General features: G+C 37.3%; 1 protein-coding gene across 7 annotated transcripts in view; it reads right to left on the bottom strand.

Annotated features, from left to right (window-relative positions):
- FRMD4A (FERM domain containing 4A) overlaps positions 1–15,365 on the bottom strand; it is a 308,777-nt gene that overhangs the window by 41,233 nt on the left and 252,179 nt on the right. For all 7 annotated transcript variants that reach the window (XM_072147320.1, XM_072147319.1, XM_072147316.1 and 4 more), the window contains exons 8-11: positions 8,383–8,466; positions 4,938–5,003; positions 3,728–3,785; positions 1,973–2,059 (exon numbers count right to left, since the gene is read on the bottom strand). In XM_072147320.1, the coding sequence (XP_072003421.1) occupies positions 1,973–2,059; positions 3,728–3,785; positions 4,938–5,003; positions 8,383–8,466 (295 nt within the window). The remainder of the gene's footprint in view (positions 1–1,972; positions 2,060–3,727; positions 3,786–4,937; positions 5,004–8,382; positions 8,467–15,365) is intronic.

Raw genomic sequence — 15,365 nt, 5'->3', positions numbered from 1 at the left:
TCGGTCTCTAAAAGGTTTGCCATCACTGCTCTATGCTATAGATTCACAGGATGTAACACTGTCTCCCACTCCCCCTCAGTACTTCCCCAAACACAGAATCTGAAGCCTTAGACAGAGGGAAAACCAATTCATAGATTGTAAGCTCCTGTGTGTGTGGCCCTCATTAGAATGGTTACTTTTTTAAAATCTGTAATGTCAGAGGCACTTTGCAAGCAGCAAATGGATAGTATCAACCATTGCCAGAGGCAAAGTAAACCGGCCTTAGGTCATGCATTTGTTCTGCCACAAAAAGTACATCCTTTAGCCTCTTAAATTTGGGATCCTATGTCGCTGAGATTCCTGACATTTATTACTCAGAAAACATTCTGCTAGATTCGTCCTTGATCTGCAGGAGGTAGGATGTTTGTGTTCCATAAAAACCAGCAAGTGACTACTAATTAATCAGCAGGAGACAAGACCAATATTGACATCATCCTTGACTTGCAACTCTGTGGGTCTGCTGTGATATGCAAATGGCACAATCTATCACTCGCTTTACCATCCTGTCACTGCCATTATCTATTTGACAGGTGCTGAGAGAAATCTAGTAAATACTAAAACATAGTCCTTTGCTTCAGATTTTGGACATCAGGAGATATGTTCATTATTGATACAGGAATATACTTGATTATATTAAAAAAAGAACATACTTGTAGAATATTGAAATTAAAACATTTCAACAAATTCAACAATATTTCGACAAATGAAAACAAAAAGTAAAGTCTAGTCATATGGTAAGTACTCTTCTCTCTACTTTTTAAAGAAAAAAAAATGAATTACAGGAGAGGATAGAAAATACAAAATCAATCCTTTGGGGGATTTTTATAACTAGCAAAAACAAAATGAGTTGAGAAGAATTAGTGGCTGGATTGTGACTAGACACTGTTTGCAGGTCTTAAAGGGGTTTTCCCATGAAAGAAAATTCTCAAATTTCAATCCCCTAGTGATGTTAACACAATAAAGATCATTTTTAACCCTTTACTTCACAATTTTACTCAGTTTTATTCCAGGGTGTAGACAGGGACTCTCTAATCAGGCACATTATTATCCATATAGTTCTATGAGCTGACAATGTGGTTACATTATCAGGGTACAGGTTTATATACACTTTCATTTCCCTTCTGAATATGTACTAGTATCAGACACAGAAAACGAGAAATGAGACAGATCAAAGATGATGAGATCCATCTGTCTGTAGCTTGTAGTTCTCCTCATGCTGCTGCCAGCAGAAACTCTGTGTCTGTGTATCACAGCAGGAAGTGAGTGTATGTGTCAGTGTGAGCTCCGTCCTGGACAGCAGGGGGCGGGGCTAGAGTGCAAGGAGCAGAGAGAGAGAGAAACTCAGTTTCTCGGCCGTCACACTGTAATTGAAGATAGCGTCCCCAACCCTGATATTGTGTACACCAGGACTGATAGAGACAGGTTGGACTTATATCTGTGAAATGCTGCATTTTTTGTTGATAGCAGTGAATTAGAGAATGTGTTATTTTGCTATCCTGAGTACATATAAGAAACTTGTTTTCGTGGTAATACCCCTTTAATCTTTGCACTAGATTTGAAAATCTCCATAACTTATAACAATGTTTGGTAGTTCATTATTTCTTAACAAGATTAAATATATAAATGACTTGTTCAGGGTAGCAAAAGGAAAATTAGAACTTCAGGACTACCTTAAAGAAAGCAGCTCCCATTAAATCAATACCAAACTTTCAGGAAGCCTCCCACTGGAATAGACTATCTCAACGAGAACAATAGGATTGGGCTGTTAGTCCAATCGCCTGTTCCTGATCCTTCATGCGCTATTCTTGCTGTTAAATATGACATCACCGCTGTCTTGATTAATATGGCTGTACGAAGAAACCCTCTATAAGCATTTCAATGGCAAGATTTATATTACTAGTTCTGTTTTTCTTGACTATGAAAATAAACATACCTTTCTTGGCTTTACTTTATCATGATGATCGTATTGGAAAATACCTTTGTAGCTAAGTCCCAACCACCAAGGAATTCCTTGTTTGTCCTGCAAGAAGAAATTATGAAGAAATTTTTAGAGACATATAATATAAGATTTTGATTTGCTTTGATTTGTAAAGCGCTAGGGAATTTGATGACAATATATAAATAATGATTATTATTATTATTGTTATTTTTAATGGCTTTAAAAAAAAGGCATTGTTCAGCCTCCAGATCCTTACAGATAGTGATGAATGTCTCAAAGCCATCATTGGTCCTTGAAGTGATAGAGGACTGGGTAGTATCGGGAACAGAATGGTGGGAATCTCTGAACAGACTAGGGATTTTCATATTTTTATAAAGCTGGTTTCTTTTTTGTGGCTTATAGCCGCAATTTGCCAGTGGAGTTGGCTTGTTGGCGTTTAAACGACCGGTGATTTGTGATTATACCATGTGGTTCCTTAAACTTAAACAGGAATTCTGTGATATAATTGTAATGCTTGCTGCTGTTATAAACTGGTGAAAGATGATAATGAGGAAATATCTGTTTGATATATGTCATAGTGGTGCATAGTAGAGCAGACACTGCTCCCTGTAAAAAGTAATTACTTTTGTCTTTAGGATTTTTAGCTAAATGTTAGATATATGAGTAGCCAACACCCAACTTTTTCAGTACGGTATATCTAAACCATAGAGTAACATGCATTGAAGTGAAGGTGCAGCAACTCATACACATTGTTTACCTTGGAGTGCATTTGGTTTAGAAGCGAACAGCCCTGCTGATAACATATCACTTATATCATGTAACATAAGAAAATATTAATGGAAGTCTCTTGTGGGATAATGACTATTTTCTTATCAATAATTCAACATTTTACTGCTGTAGCCCTCTGAGACTAGTCAATTAGTCTGAAGAGTAAGGAGCGATAACACATCACGGGTGAGGATGTAGGGGCTAAAGGTCACTCTGTCCATCTGCCAATTACCTGCAATATGTGTAAAATATATATATATATGCACACATAATGAAAAGACCTCTACATAGTATACTATATATTATCTTTTTCAGTTGTGACAAATGTTGCATTGATTAATAGAGACAGTAACTTTGCAATGTAATACATCATTTATTAAGTGACAGTTTAAAACCTCTGTGTTACCCTGCATCTGCTTGCCTCCATATGGGATCTATGGCTTACACAACTTGATATACTGTAGTTAGGTTTGGTATAAAATAGACAGCCTGGGCATGAATATTGGTACAATATTGGTAGAATTAGGCTGGCTAATCTATAGCAATAAATCATGTCACACTATGGCCAAAATACTTTTCATGAGGAGGATGTACAGTAATATTCAAAATATTACAGAATGTGAAGCGGCTTAAAACTTGACCATATAAGACACAGTTTAAACTGCACAATGGATTTGAATTTTTTTTGTATATCTTGCTAGACATGGAAGACGTGTTTCTCTTCCTGACACCTTCTTTAGGTTGGCTTTTACTTCAGACAGTCTTCAAAAAGAGGCTATACACATAAACCTGCTGTGTATACCAGTATTCCCGATATTTTGATCTTAAAATCCAAAGTGGAGCTGTACTGCAGGATCCCATTGTAAACTACTCAATCTACATAGTTTATTTTATTAGGAAGTGGAGGTAATGCTACAAATCCCATATTTTCATGTTACATGTAGAGCACATGTAAAGCTCATGTTTAAGTGTAAAGCTTACCTTAACTGCATAATAATGCACTCCATAGGTGGGAAGGGATTCAACAATGCTCATATAACTAGGAAAATAAAATGAAAGAAGCCATGTTAAAACCTATTGAAACTAGATGCATGTCTATTCACTCTTATATTGTATTTAACGTGTTATATCAACAAGAATAGAATAATATAGAATAACTTCCAAAACTTCACAGAAGTCATTTTTTCATATAAGTCATAATAGTACTGCACGTTACAGTGTGTATTATGTCTTACTATTGTCAATATTATGGACAACAACTGGGTAATTACATAACTAAAGTAAGCTTATCAAAGAATAATAATAATCTAATAAATCAAATCTCACTGAAAACAATTTGTTTTTAGGTTTTATTGTACATGAACATATCCTAAATGAGTGAGAACCACTGAGTAGCCACTGTTATTAGCCTTATGTACTGTAAAGGCACTATCACATGCTGATGGTTGGTATAACTGAACTGTGTAAAAGTGCCAGCAATCATGCAACAAATAATCAAACACTTATTTGTCATGTGACTCCATCTTTTATCTGGGACCTTAAAGAAGACCTGTCAGGTTGATTTGGGACTCAAAACCAACTGCATGTCCTTATGGACCTGTGGTTTATGGTCCTAAATCAACATGTTTGATGGCTGTATATGGAGAAAAATTGAAAAAATAAATCTCTATACCTATCTAGATGTGAGGAGGATGATCCTGCACTGACGCCACCTCTCACAATCGGGCATGTGAAGCTGGGATAATGCCCCGGCTTCATTGCGCATGCGCTGTACCTATGGTTCTTGCACAGTGAAGCCGAGGTCTACTATGCCTGTTGCATTTGCTTCAACGGGCAGACACCATGGAGATTGAGGGACAAGGTGACTATAAAGTTTGTTTTAAGGATCGCTTAAAAATTCTACAGGGCAATATGGGACACTAAACCCCCGGTCCATAAGCACATGTGGGGGGTTTAGTGTCCTAAATTACCCTGACAGGTTTACTTTAAATGATCATTTGTTAGCAGCACATCACCCTGTATCAAACTATGAAATTCCAACTGTTTAGGGATAAACAATTTGTTTTAAACCGTCCAATATACTATTATAGGCTATTCTAGGGGGGCAAAAACAGAGTATATATTATGGATTGTAAATAGTGGCTGAAAAAGCCAAAGGGTATAATACTGCACAGCTGACACCAATACTTACTTTACGATAGCTTGTCCTCTAGTTTGTCCATTGAGTTTCTTGTAATATTCTATAACTCTGTCCTCACTAGAGAAATGAATAACATTATTACGTTAGTGATTAGATCATATTTTCATTGCTCTAATGATGGATATAATCTGCATGGGGAAAATTAAAATAGAAATAAGTATCACTAAAGTAACATATTAAACTTAAATAAAACATAACATTTATATATTATCATTTTTTATGGACTGCAGAAAATATATATAAGAATCAAACTTGCAACAAAGAGATATTAAATATTGAACAGCAACTATATGTGTGTGGGATAAACTGCAAGTGAAATTGTGACTAGCAGTAGTGACCAAGTAGTGACTTACTTCATAAGACATATTTTTAAGTATATCATTCAGTTCTAATAGTCAAGTCACACTTTAAAATTTTAAAAATGTATAATTTTAATCATAATAAGATTTAAGTTTCCAATATTTATGAGAATTTACATCACTAATAAGATATTCCCTTGCAGTGATGTATCACATTTTGTGAACTATGCACTTTAAATAATCTACACAATTTCAATACCGCATAGCTAGAAATGTTATAAGCTACATTTGGAAACTCGTACTCTAACTTACTTTCATTTTTCGATGAATGGGGTCTTAAAGGGATCTGATACAGATTATAGAATGGGCATCAGACAATGAATATTACACATTGATTTCAACAACATTAAAATTGCAGATCTGTACATCTAACTTTTGCAAACTTCATGTTAAATACTGTCACCTCAGCTGTTCTCCTAACTTCTGCACTGTTAACAGACTTTAGCAGCTGGGAGAATTCATTGTCTGGAATGGGACCACCTGCCAATACTAAGGCTACACAGAGTCGCCAGACTGGCTCCTACTGCAGCAAACACAGTACATATGCATACACTTCCTAAAGTCATATGTGCATCTAATCTATAGGGAAAAATCCTATTATATTATATATGTCATGTACCTAACATGTGGTATAGGTGTGTTACTAAACTAGTTTAATCCGTAATTAAACTAACTGAACTAACAATCCCTCCATTATATTTGCTAAAAATGAAATTAGATAGATTTATTAGGGGAGTGTCCGGGCTTTAAAGAAGACAAACCCCTAAACCAACAATGCCTGGTTGTAAAGGGTTACAAATACTTCCATTCAACTAAAATTAGCTGGCAATAAGGCACTGTCCCTTAATTACAGCCATTTTTCTGATATGCAAATTAATTTACATGACTCTTTTATTCTAGATTTGACCCTCTGTTTTCTATCCATGCCCCTGTATTTTGACTGACGGCACTGTGTCTTTTCAAATCACTGCCCTGCCTCCTTGTACTTAGGGACCAGCTTCCAATATTCAACTGCAGACATATAAATCTCTATTTATTAATAGGAAATATTGTGCCAATTTTTTACATGGTGCCTTGTGTTACATTCGTGTCCTGTAATTTGCAAAATGTAAACCATGTATGTATCTGATCACATGAAATCACAGCAGCTTCCATGGAGGATGGAGAGGAGTAGAAGTCCATGGAGGCATGCTATGTTTTCATATGATCAGATACATACATGGGGACATGTACATTTTCAAATGTAAAGGGTATAGGACCTTAGATGAAGTACTTAGGAAGTGCTGATAGTGCTAATAGTGAAGAGGCATAAGGCATGGGAAGGAGTAGATGGGAAGAGCTGCGAAAGCAGGACATTCCCTGTAAAAGAAACGATTTTGAACTAAAATAAGGGTGTAAATTAGTGTCACTAGCTGTTATTGTGAAAATGTGGTGACACGTGCCCTTTAAAAATACTATATTTGGCCTAGGGTGGTCATATTTTAATAAACTTTATGCAATGAATTTTTTGGTGCACCAGGGGAAGGGCATAGGTTTTCTTTTTCTATCAGATTTCAATCATTGTATGAATGAATGGGGAAGGGTTGCATTGGTGAGTGTAGAAAATCAGATGCCATAAATGGGGCCATGCTCCTAGTGTATTGATAAATATATTTACATAAAGATAAAAAATGTCATAATCTCTAAAACAACTGATCTCTGGGGAACAAGAATGTTTTTTTTTCTGAAAGGTGCCATCTAGGCTACATATAAGGCTGTGGGGGAACGGTAGATTACCTGAAATATGGATTTGCCAAACATTGGAAAGTCTGTACTATTGGAAAAACCAATTGTATCTGCATCTTTAAGACACAGATGCAACTGATGCGTAGAGCAAAGCAGCACAGACAGGTCCATCTATGCCCCTCTGTCGCTCTCTTTGACACAAGACGGGAGAAGAGGCAGAGACATGGGAGACCGGGCTGCTGTCTGTAATTAGTTCAGTTAATAAACTGGGAGTGCTGTACATACTTTCATTTATTCGGGGTATTTTGTGTAAGATGTTTTTTATGTGGTCAGTTGTGTTGTGAAGGTTATATACAGTATTATTTAGGAGCACAGTGTTGTTATCCCAGTGACATTATACTGAAAGTTACCGTTATTTTTGCGGACGCAGTGTGTAGATGTTACTCAACCAAAATAAACAAGCATGGCAAATGTCCATATATATGCAGCAACTCCGCTTCCTTACAAATAACCAAACCAAAAACACAAAAGATGGAAGCCTGTCACCATAAGATGTGCCTGCATAGGTAGTAAATTCAATACCCTAATGTGACATGTTTGTTAGGATAACCCTTTATAATTGTACAAACAGTTTTTTGCATACCTTGTACTTGTAATTATATGTCTTTGGCACAGTTACTGAAATTAATACATACTTATGCTGACATTTTATATTTAGAACGTGCCATTCAGTGCTGTACTGTTTCCATGTATTAAAATTTTATCATGAACTTTTTGCATTAATAAAGGTCATAATGTTTAACTATACATCTTTTGCTGACAAGCTTCTATCTTTTGTGTTTTGGGTTTGGAAGTGTGTAGATTTTTCATGGAGCTCTAGACGTCTGGTGATGAATTCAACAGTAATAAACCATGGCCACAGATACCATTAATGCCTGTGTCACTGACTAACCTGCTAGGTCTAAGCATGCGTAGCATCAGTCATAGAGAGACAGTGGGGTGTGGGAACGTTATCAGCATGTTCTGATCCGGTTGCTTTTTTGTTTGTGAATTCAGCTGGCCAAATATAGCAGGGGATCAGGGTATAGAGAACTGGTTAAGGGGGAAGCATTTAAATTTTTGTCTCAGGCAGCAAAAAGACTAGAATAGGCCCTGGGTGCCTATACACAACATGGTTTTATTTGTGTAGTGATTTTGTAGCTGGATGACTCCCTTTAAGAATAAAATACTGTAGATGGTTCATTTATGGTTTTCAGTCCAGTTATTAAAATGGGATTTTATGATTTTTATGATATTTAGAGGTACAAAAATCCTGCAATAAAAGAGAAATGATTCGGGTTTTGTAGCATTACCAGTAAGCAAGGGAGGGGTGCTCTTTAAGGGCTTGTGTGGGAAGTGCAGGCAACTTCTTTAAATCTGTTCTTGTTAGTTCATCACTAGGAAGAAAGAAATATGAGACGATCAGAATACATAACAAAGTTACGCATATAAAGTGCACAGCTGTCAGAATCCTGCAGAGTGATGGCTCATTTCTTGGCCTCTCTGCCAGGTGTTACTATCTTGAAGGGCACAAATAAGTAACCCCATCATTTGTTTTGAAGTTTGCTTTTGAAGCAGATAAAACTAAGCCATATAGAAAACCACAGAATGAGCACATAAAGTATTGGCAGTCGTCATACCGATGATATAGCTTTAGGCTATTCAACATGGCAGATGTTCATCCAAAATGGGTTTTATCATATATTTTATGTAATTTTTTCTTTATTTTATCCTTATACACTAACGCACAAACAAGGACTAACACACCGCTAGAGCCTATACAAGACAACCTTACACACATACATTCATTCACGAAAGCTTTAGGGTTTATTGAATGCATAGAAAAAAAAATTCTATCAACAAACTAAAATAAATCAAAAGTCAAATAATGTGAAACTTCTCTGTGTAATCATATAATGTTATGAGTATAATAATACACTTATAATAACATCATAATAATATTGTAATTTAATAACACATGGCTAGGGTTCCTCAGCTCCCTTAAAGGGGTTTTCCCACAAACAAAAGTTAGGTCCTATCCACAGAGACCCCCACAGATCATGATAACAAGGGGTCCGATGAGGTCCCACTTACCTCCATCAGACGCCACGTTAATTGGCCAGACTAATGGAGCAGATGGCCGTGCATGACCGTTCTGCTCCACAAATTTTTATGGAGCTGACGGAAATTGAAGAGCACGGCGCTTGGCGATAGAGCCTAACTTTTGTTTTGTGAGAAAACCCCTTTAAGATATGGATGTTGTAAAACATTGCTCTATAATTGAGTTCTATTGAAATTTTTACCATTGTGATAGAAGTATAGCTAACAGTATTACGTATGTGCTTGTTGCACTGGTTTCCAGAGTAAAAGTGCATACCTGAATTTTCCTCTACAGACTTGTTGAAGAATTATGCCTTTATTATATTTGTACAGGAATCCATAACACACTTTAAATGAATGGTTATGGTTGAAGTCTCAACCAAACTCCAAACCTGACTTTAGGTACATGTGGGGTCGGCTCCTGGCTTCAGTAGGCCCCTGGGAGACAGAGCGTTAGTGGGTCCCTTTGCAATGGGGGCATTAAAAATTCTGAAACTATAACAGCGTCCTGTTCCCTAAAATATTCCCTTGGTTATCATACCAAACATCCCCTTTATGGTTATTTTATATAAAGCCCCCCTCACCCCCTATGGATTCAATATATACAGCCTCCCTCACCCTCATGGATACTTTATGTGGCCCCCGCCTCAGTAGCCCTGGGCTTGCCTGGGTATGCCCAGTGCTGGCGTCGGCCCTGAGTGCATGTATTATACCAAGTTTGAAAGGCTTAACTTGCCTCTACCAATATCCCATTCGAAACCTGTGCATACTTAATCCAACAGACGGTAAATGGGAAAGATTATCAAGACTGGAAATAGTTTAATCACCAGTCTTGAGAAGTACTCCAATAAGATGTGCCAAGTATATTAAGAAGCATATCCGTTTATACATTTCACACACCTTCATCAATGTATGTATCAGAATTGGATAGCTAGAGGTTGATTTATATATGATGAGCTATGGAACTTTGTGCTATACTTTACAATTTCTTGTGTAAACTATAGTAAATAAATGTCAATGTATGGGATGTAAACTACAATCCCATTCTAGTCTCACTCACATGTAGGGTTCAACAAGTAAAAGAATTCACTTTCCCAAATGAAAATCTGACTTAACCAAATCATGGCTCAATGAAATCTGACTTGCTGAGAAATTACCCAATAAATAAATATCTTCTTCAACCAATAATATTGCACTGTTATCATTACCATAAACCCACAGTCTTCGGCATGGTTCTGTAGTAGCCAAGTGAGTATCTATTTCTTTGTACACTGTATGCAGTGTCAGGTTTTGCTCTTAACAAATGTAAGGAAATGACAACAGAAACGCCAATATAAGCTGAAGGAGTGTAAACCAGTATGGATGAGAAAATATTGAAAACAAAAGACACCTTTGTGGCGCCTCAGCCATTTTCTTTGCAGCTTAAAGAATTCAGGTCCCTATTGTTCCTTTATAACATCTAACCTATTATTAAAGAAGTGATATTAAAGGATCATACTTCTGTAATACTATTAGTTTTTTCACACAATAAAACATGAAATATGCTGACTTGTTACACTGTATTTCACTGGTGAACTCTTAGTAACTGGTTTATAATGCTTGATCTGCTCTCATGCTCTCTGAATCCCTGGATTACATTACACAGTCAACCTGCCTTCTTATTTCACAGCCAGCATGAGAAATGACCGCTTACTCAGTGCTTTAAAATAGAAAAGAAACCCACAGATCCACAGGATTCAAATGAAGTTAAAAACATATCCCCCCGCACCGTTCGCCCTTTTCCTGGAGGGCAAATTCTTGCCTGTATCTAACTGTTATATAATGAATGTTTAATGCCGCCACGTTAGTTCACTGCAAATGGGCCAACTGAGGCTCTGTCGCCCAGGGGTCTACTGAATCCTGGAGCCGCCCCTGGTGATATCTCTTCGCTATATTGCTGCACAGCTTCCCCCTTGAATATCTGCTATAGTATTCTATGACAACTCAATGGCAGAGGGAGGGACTGTGCTGTGTTCAGTCGAGAGTCAAACATGCAATATACTTCAAACTGTATCAAAAGTTGAATATTTTTCTAGCCTTAAGGTAGGGAGACTTGGCAGCACTTAAAACCCGTATTTATTTATAATGCTTTGCAGCCATATGACATTTTTGTAAAGCAACAAATCTCTTGCAGAAATCCTCTTCAAGAAAAAACAATTGTTCTCACTTTTCTTCATTGTAGTAAATGTCTGTATACATGACTGAGGAAGGGAGTAGCAGTAGAGGAAACTATGGTGATGGCTATTAACATAACTGAATTAACAGGGGAGATGACCAGGATGTATGAAAGTTGAACGCTTTCTACTCGTAATACAACTATGATGAGCAGAGTATAACAGGAAGCTCATTAATTATTTGAGATATATCGGGGCATTAAGACCAAACAATGGGAAAGCCAACCAAACTGCTGCTACAAAATACCCCACATACATGTGGATGGGATAATAATAACATTAATTTCTTTATTAATATAGCGCACACAGGTTCCGCAGCTTGCCAGATCTTTGCTTTAGCATGTGCATGGATGAAAGGGGCAGTCACAGAAACTGCAGCTGGTGTGAACATACTGTAGAGTGATGAGACAGCGGTTTGATTTTATTTTGTAGTTCATGGCAGTATAAAGGATGGCTGTGTACCAAAACGTAGGTGAAAGCCCTTAACCGTCTACGCCGCTAGATCAGCTCATATGTTTATACAATATAAAACAGGTTTCGTTCTGAAAGCAAGTGAGCTGTGTGCTTTCTCTCCTTGTAAATCCAGAGAAACTGCTCACACGCGGACAACTCTTTCATCTCTCGCCCTTCACCTCCTGCTTTACAGTCTCTTGTATTGAGATTCCAGGGCTGCTCTGCCAACATGAAAAATTTGTTTAGACAGTTTATAGACTGTTGCTTAGGCAAATGGTATTAATGATTATATGATTGAATTCTGACACAGTATCTGCAGTGTTTTCAATCAGTGTGGTATTAAGCATGCACACAATCTATGTTAACATACCCTCTTTTGGAAATATAAGAACTATATCCACAGGACTTCTAGCAGACATCAATATACAAATGATTACAGGACACATAGTACTAAACTTTGCACACAAACACCTCGACCAGCTGAAATAAACCACAGGAGGCCGTCAATAGATGCATTCATAAAGATCTTTGCAACAGACGTAAAAATATAAAATCCAGACATATAAATGAGAACACATGAGGTTTAAACAATAATAATTCCCATGGAGACCCGTCTACTCAGGCAGCTCTGCTGTGAATTGTTGATTGCCCTCAATCTTGTGTCTCATTGGTAGGAACATAGTATTGGAAGCCCAATGTGTGGTGCTCCTACTGTCGGTAAGTAGTGTATTTGGGGTTATTGGGGTGAAGTCTTTTCACCTGACCACTCACAGCACAGGACATTGTCCTTGCCTCCTGCAACAAGGATCGTGCAAATGTAGCCTCATAACCAAGGTATCCTGCAACAGTGACCCCATAACTAAGGCATACACCAATAGTGCCCCAGGAAACAAGGCATCCTGCAACAGTGACCCCATAACTAAGACATACACCAATAATGCCCCAGTAAACAAGGCATCCTGAAACAGTGACTCCATACCCAAGTCATTCTGCATCAGTGGCCACATACCCAAGTCATTCTGCAACAGTGTCATAACTAGGGAACCTTTCAGCAGTGCCCCACAATACCAGGGCATCCTGTAAGTGTGGCAGGTGTTTTTTTAAAGGGGTCATGCAGCCTTGAAAAGAATGATATACCCGCCAGGTATTCCCTTCTCAGTCACTTCTATTCTTCTGTGGCGCCTGTCAGTGCTTTGCCCCTGTTTTTAGTCAACTAATTCCCCTTTGCCTGCCACAGCTATAGGTTCAATACTGTAGTAGGCACAGTGGACGGGTGGGCGTGCCTGCCGCACTAAACAAACAGGGGCATGGCACTGACGGGCGGCGTTGCGGGACAACAGAGCGATGGAGGAGTTAAGGGTTTATTTATTTTTTGTTTTAAAGCCCCCCATGCCGGATATATTGATTTTTAAAAGCTGGACAACCCCTTTAACAGTGGAACAATAAAAAAATTGGAATGCAAGGCTTGGAGTCACATATAAACCTGTTGAGAAATGTAAAGCATAAAAAGGACAAACCTTGTAAACCGTAAACTAATAACATACTAGTAATAAGAATTTAGTTTCTATTCCTATTCCTGTTTTCATCAATTTCCGAGAATTTCTGTTTTTGCTTGTGTAACCAGTATCTAAAATATATGTAGTAGATATAGAACGCAGTCATAGGCAATACATTTCCTGCTTAACCTTCTTTGTAGTCAAGCTTAAACATGTGTCTTAGACATGTCCATTGCATTCACAATCTTTCCTATAACCATGCATGACCAACAATGTGGTATTTTAGATTTTAATCCAACAAACGCTTATCACGACACTCATAACATGTTGTGCCTGACTTGGCAGAGAAATTCACAAACCACTCGATATTCTGTCTTTTTCTTCTAGTGTATATCATATTTTTGCCTGGAATATTTGGCTTCACTTTTAGTGTTTACTGTACACCAGTAGATTTTTTTAGCCTGATGGTTGACAGGAGGTTGCAGTATATTCAACATAATTAGTGGAGACTTTCAAGATCTGAATAATAATTTTTAATAATAATAAATTGTGAATAATTTTTTTTATGAATTTGTGTCAAGCGTTGAAAAAAAACAAAGCACTAGCCAAACGTTATGTTGGTTGAAGACACTGACCCTGGCATACTATTAATTCTGAATTACACAAGGGGGTCATTTATTCTAGTATTTCCGACATTTTTTGTTGACTTTTTTTCGTTGCTGTACCATGTGCGGCTTATTTATTATTACCGACACTAATGCCAGTCTTTTTCCTGCTCTTCTAGCTTCTCTAGCTATTCTAGCTACACTTTTTTTTGGCACAATTTGTGTTGCACACTGAGACCCACTAAAAGAAAGACTTCTAAGTTATATTTCTCCTTCATGAATGTTTCTTCAATTATATGATAATAAACAGTGATTGTGCTGTTTTACAGGACATATGGAGATGTGAAACTCAAATAAGTAAATCAAAGCTCCACATAGAGAGATATGCATCCTTTAGCATGCACTAGATTAAGTATATCTCATTGCAATATTATGTAAGGCCTATGTGATATAATGTAGTATCAAAGAGCAAGAAAATAATTTTTCTCCCTTAATGAATATACATATCTGAAGTTGGACACTATAGAGATCACAGCTACAAAGAGTATGAAGTCATTAGTTTTGTCTGACAGCATAGTGGCAACGGCCTTGTCTGTAGGGCAGAGGAATGCTTCATGCACGTAAAAGATTAGCTGCCATTGAAAGCAGACTCTATCATTATTTTTTCTTCTGTATGTAATGAAAGGGTATTATGGAACCTAGCAAACACTGATGTAAACATAGATTTTAATTTACAATTGAAATATTCTTGTAAGGAGTTAAGCTTTGTCCTCTTCTCCCTATCTGCAGTACAACTACAGTGCATAGCAGGGGAAAAGAAGGGAGTAAACGGACAAAGTTTAGAGTTACTGAAAACAATAAGCTGCATATAACCAGAACATGTGTTGGTTTATTTAGAAACTCAGGAGTACAATCATACTGTTATTATAAGGGTAATAGAGCACAAGCTCTAGTTTAATCCGTGCTATGTAAACAACTATGTAGAATGCAACCTGGGATTCACATGTAAAAAACATTTACTGTAAGTCTTACACGTGCCCAGATAAAGGTAATGATGATAAGGAGTACACAATTCATAAAGAGGGAAGAGAATGACGATCTATGGAATATTCATAGATATCAATGGGTTTCAAATCTTGAAATAATAAGTTTGAAATAATATTTATATCAGGCACTTTATAGTAATGTGATGTATAGGGTACCGCACCAATGTACTGCTGCCCAAGGGATTTCCAGCTCACAGGTAAACCTGACCCCTCCATACCAGCTATTGTGGTCGGGTTGCAGATAGTTACACACATGCATATCAATGCTGAGGTCATTCAGTTATGTGCTGTTTGTGTTGAGGTCACCACGATATCTAGCACGTTATATGACAACATGAAGGCAACTTTATGTTAGGGCTGTACAACCCCTTTAAAGTGGAGCT

Source organism: Engystomops pustulosus, chromosome 4, assembly GCF_040894005.1.
Source record: "Engystomops pustulosus chromosome 4, aEngPut4.maternal, whole genome shotgun sequence".
NCBI lineage: Eukaryota > Metazoa > Chordata > Amphibia > Anura > Leptodactylidae > Engystomops > Engystomops pustulosus.
Note: the sequence above shows the minus strand (reverse complement) of the source record. Positions and strands in the feature narration are given on the sequence as shown.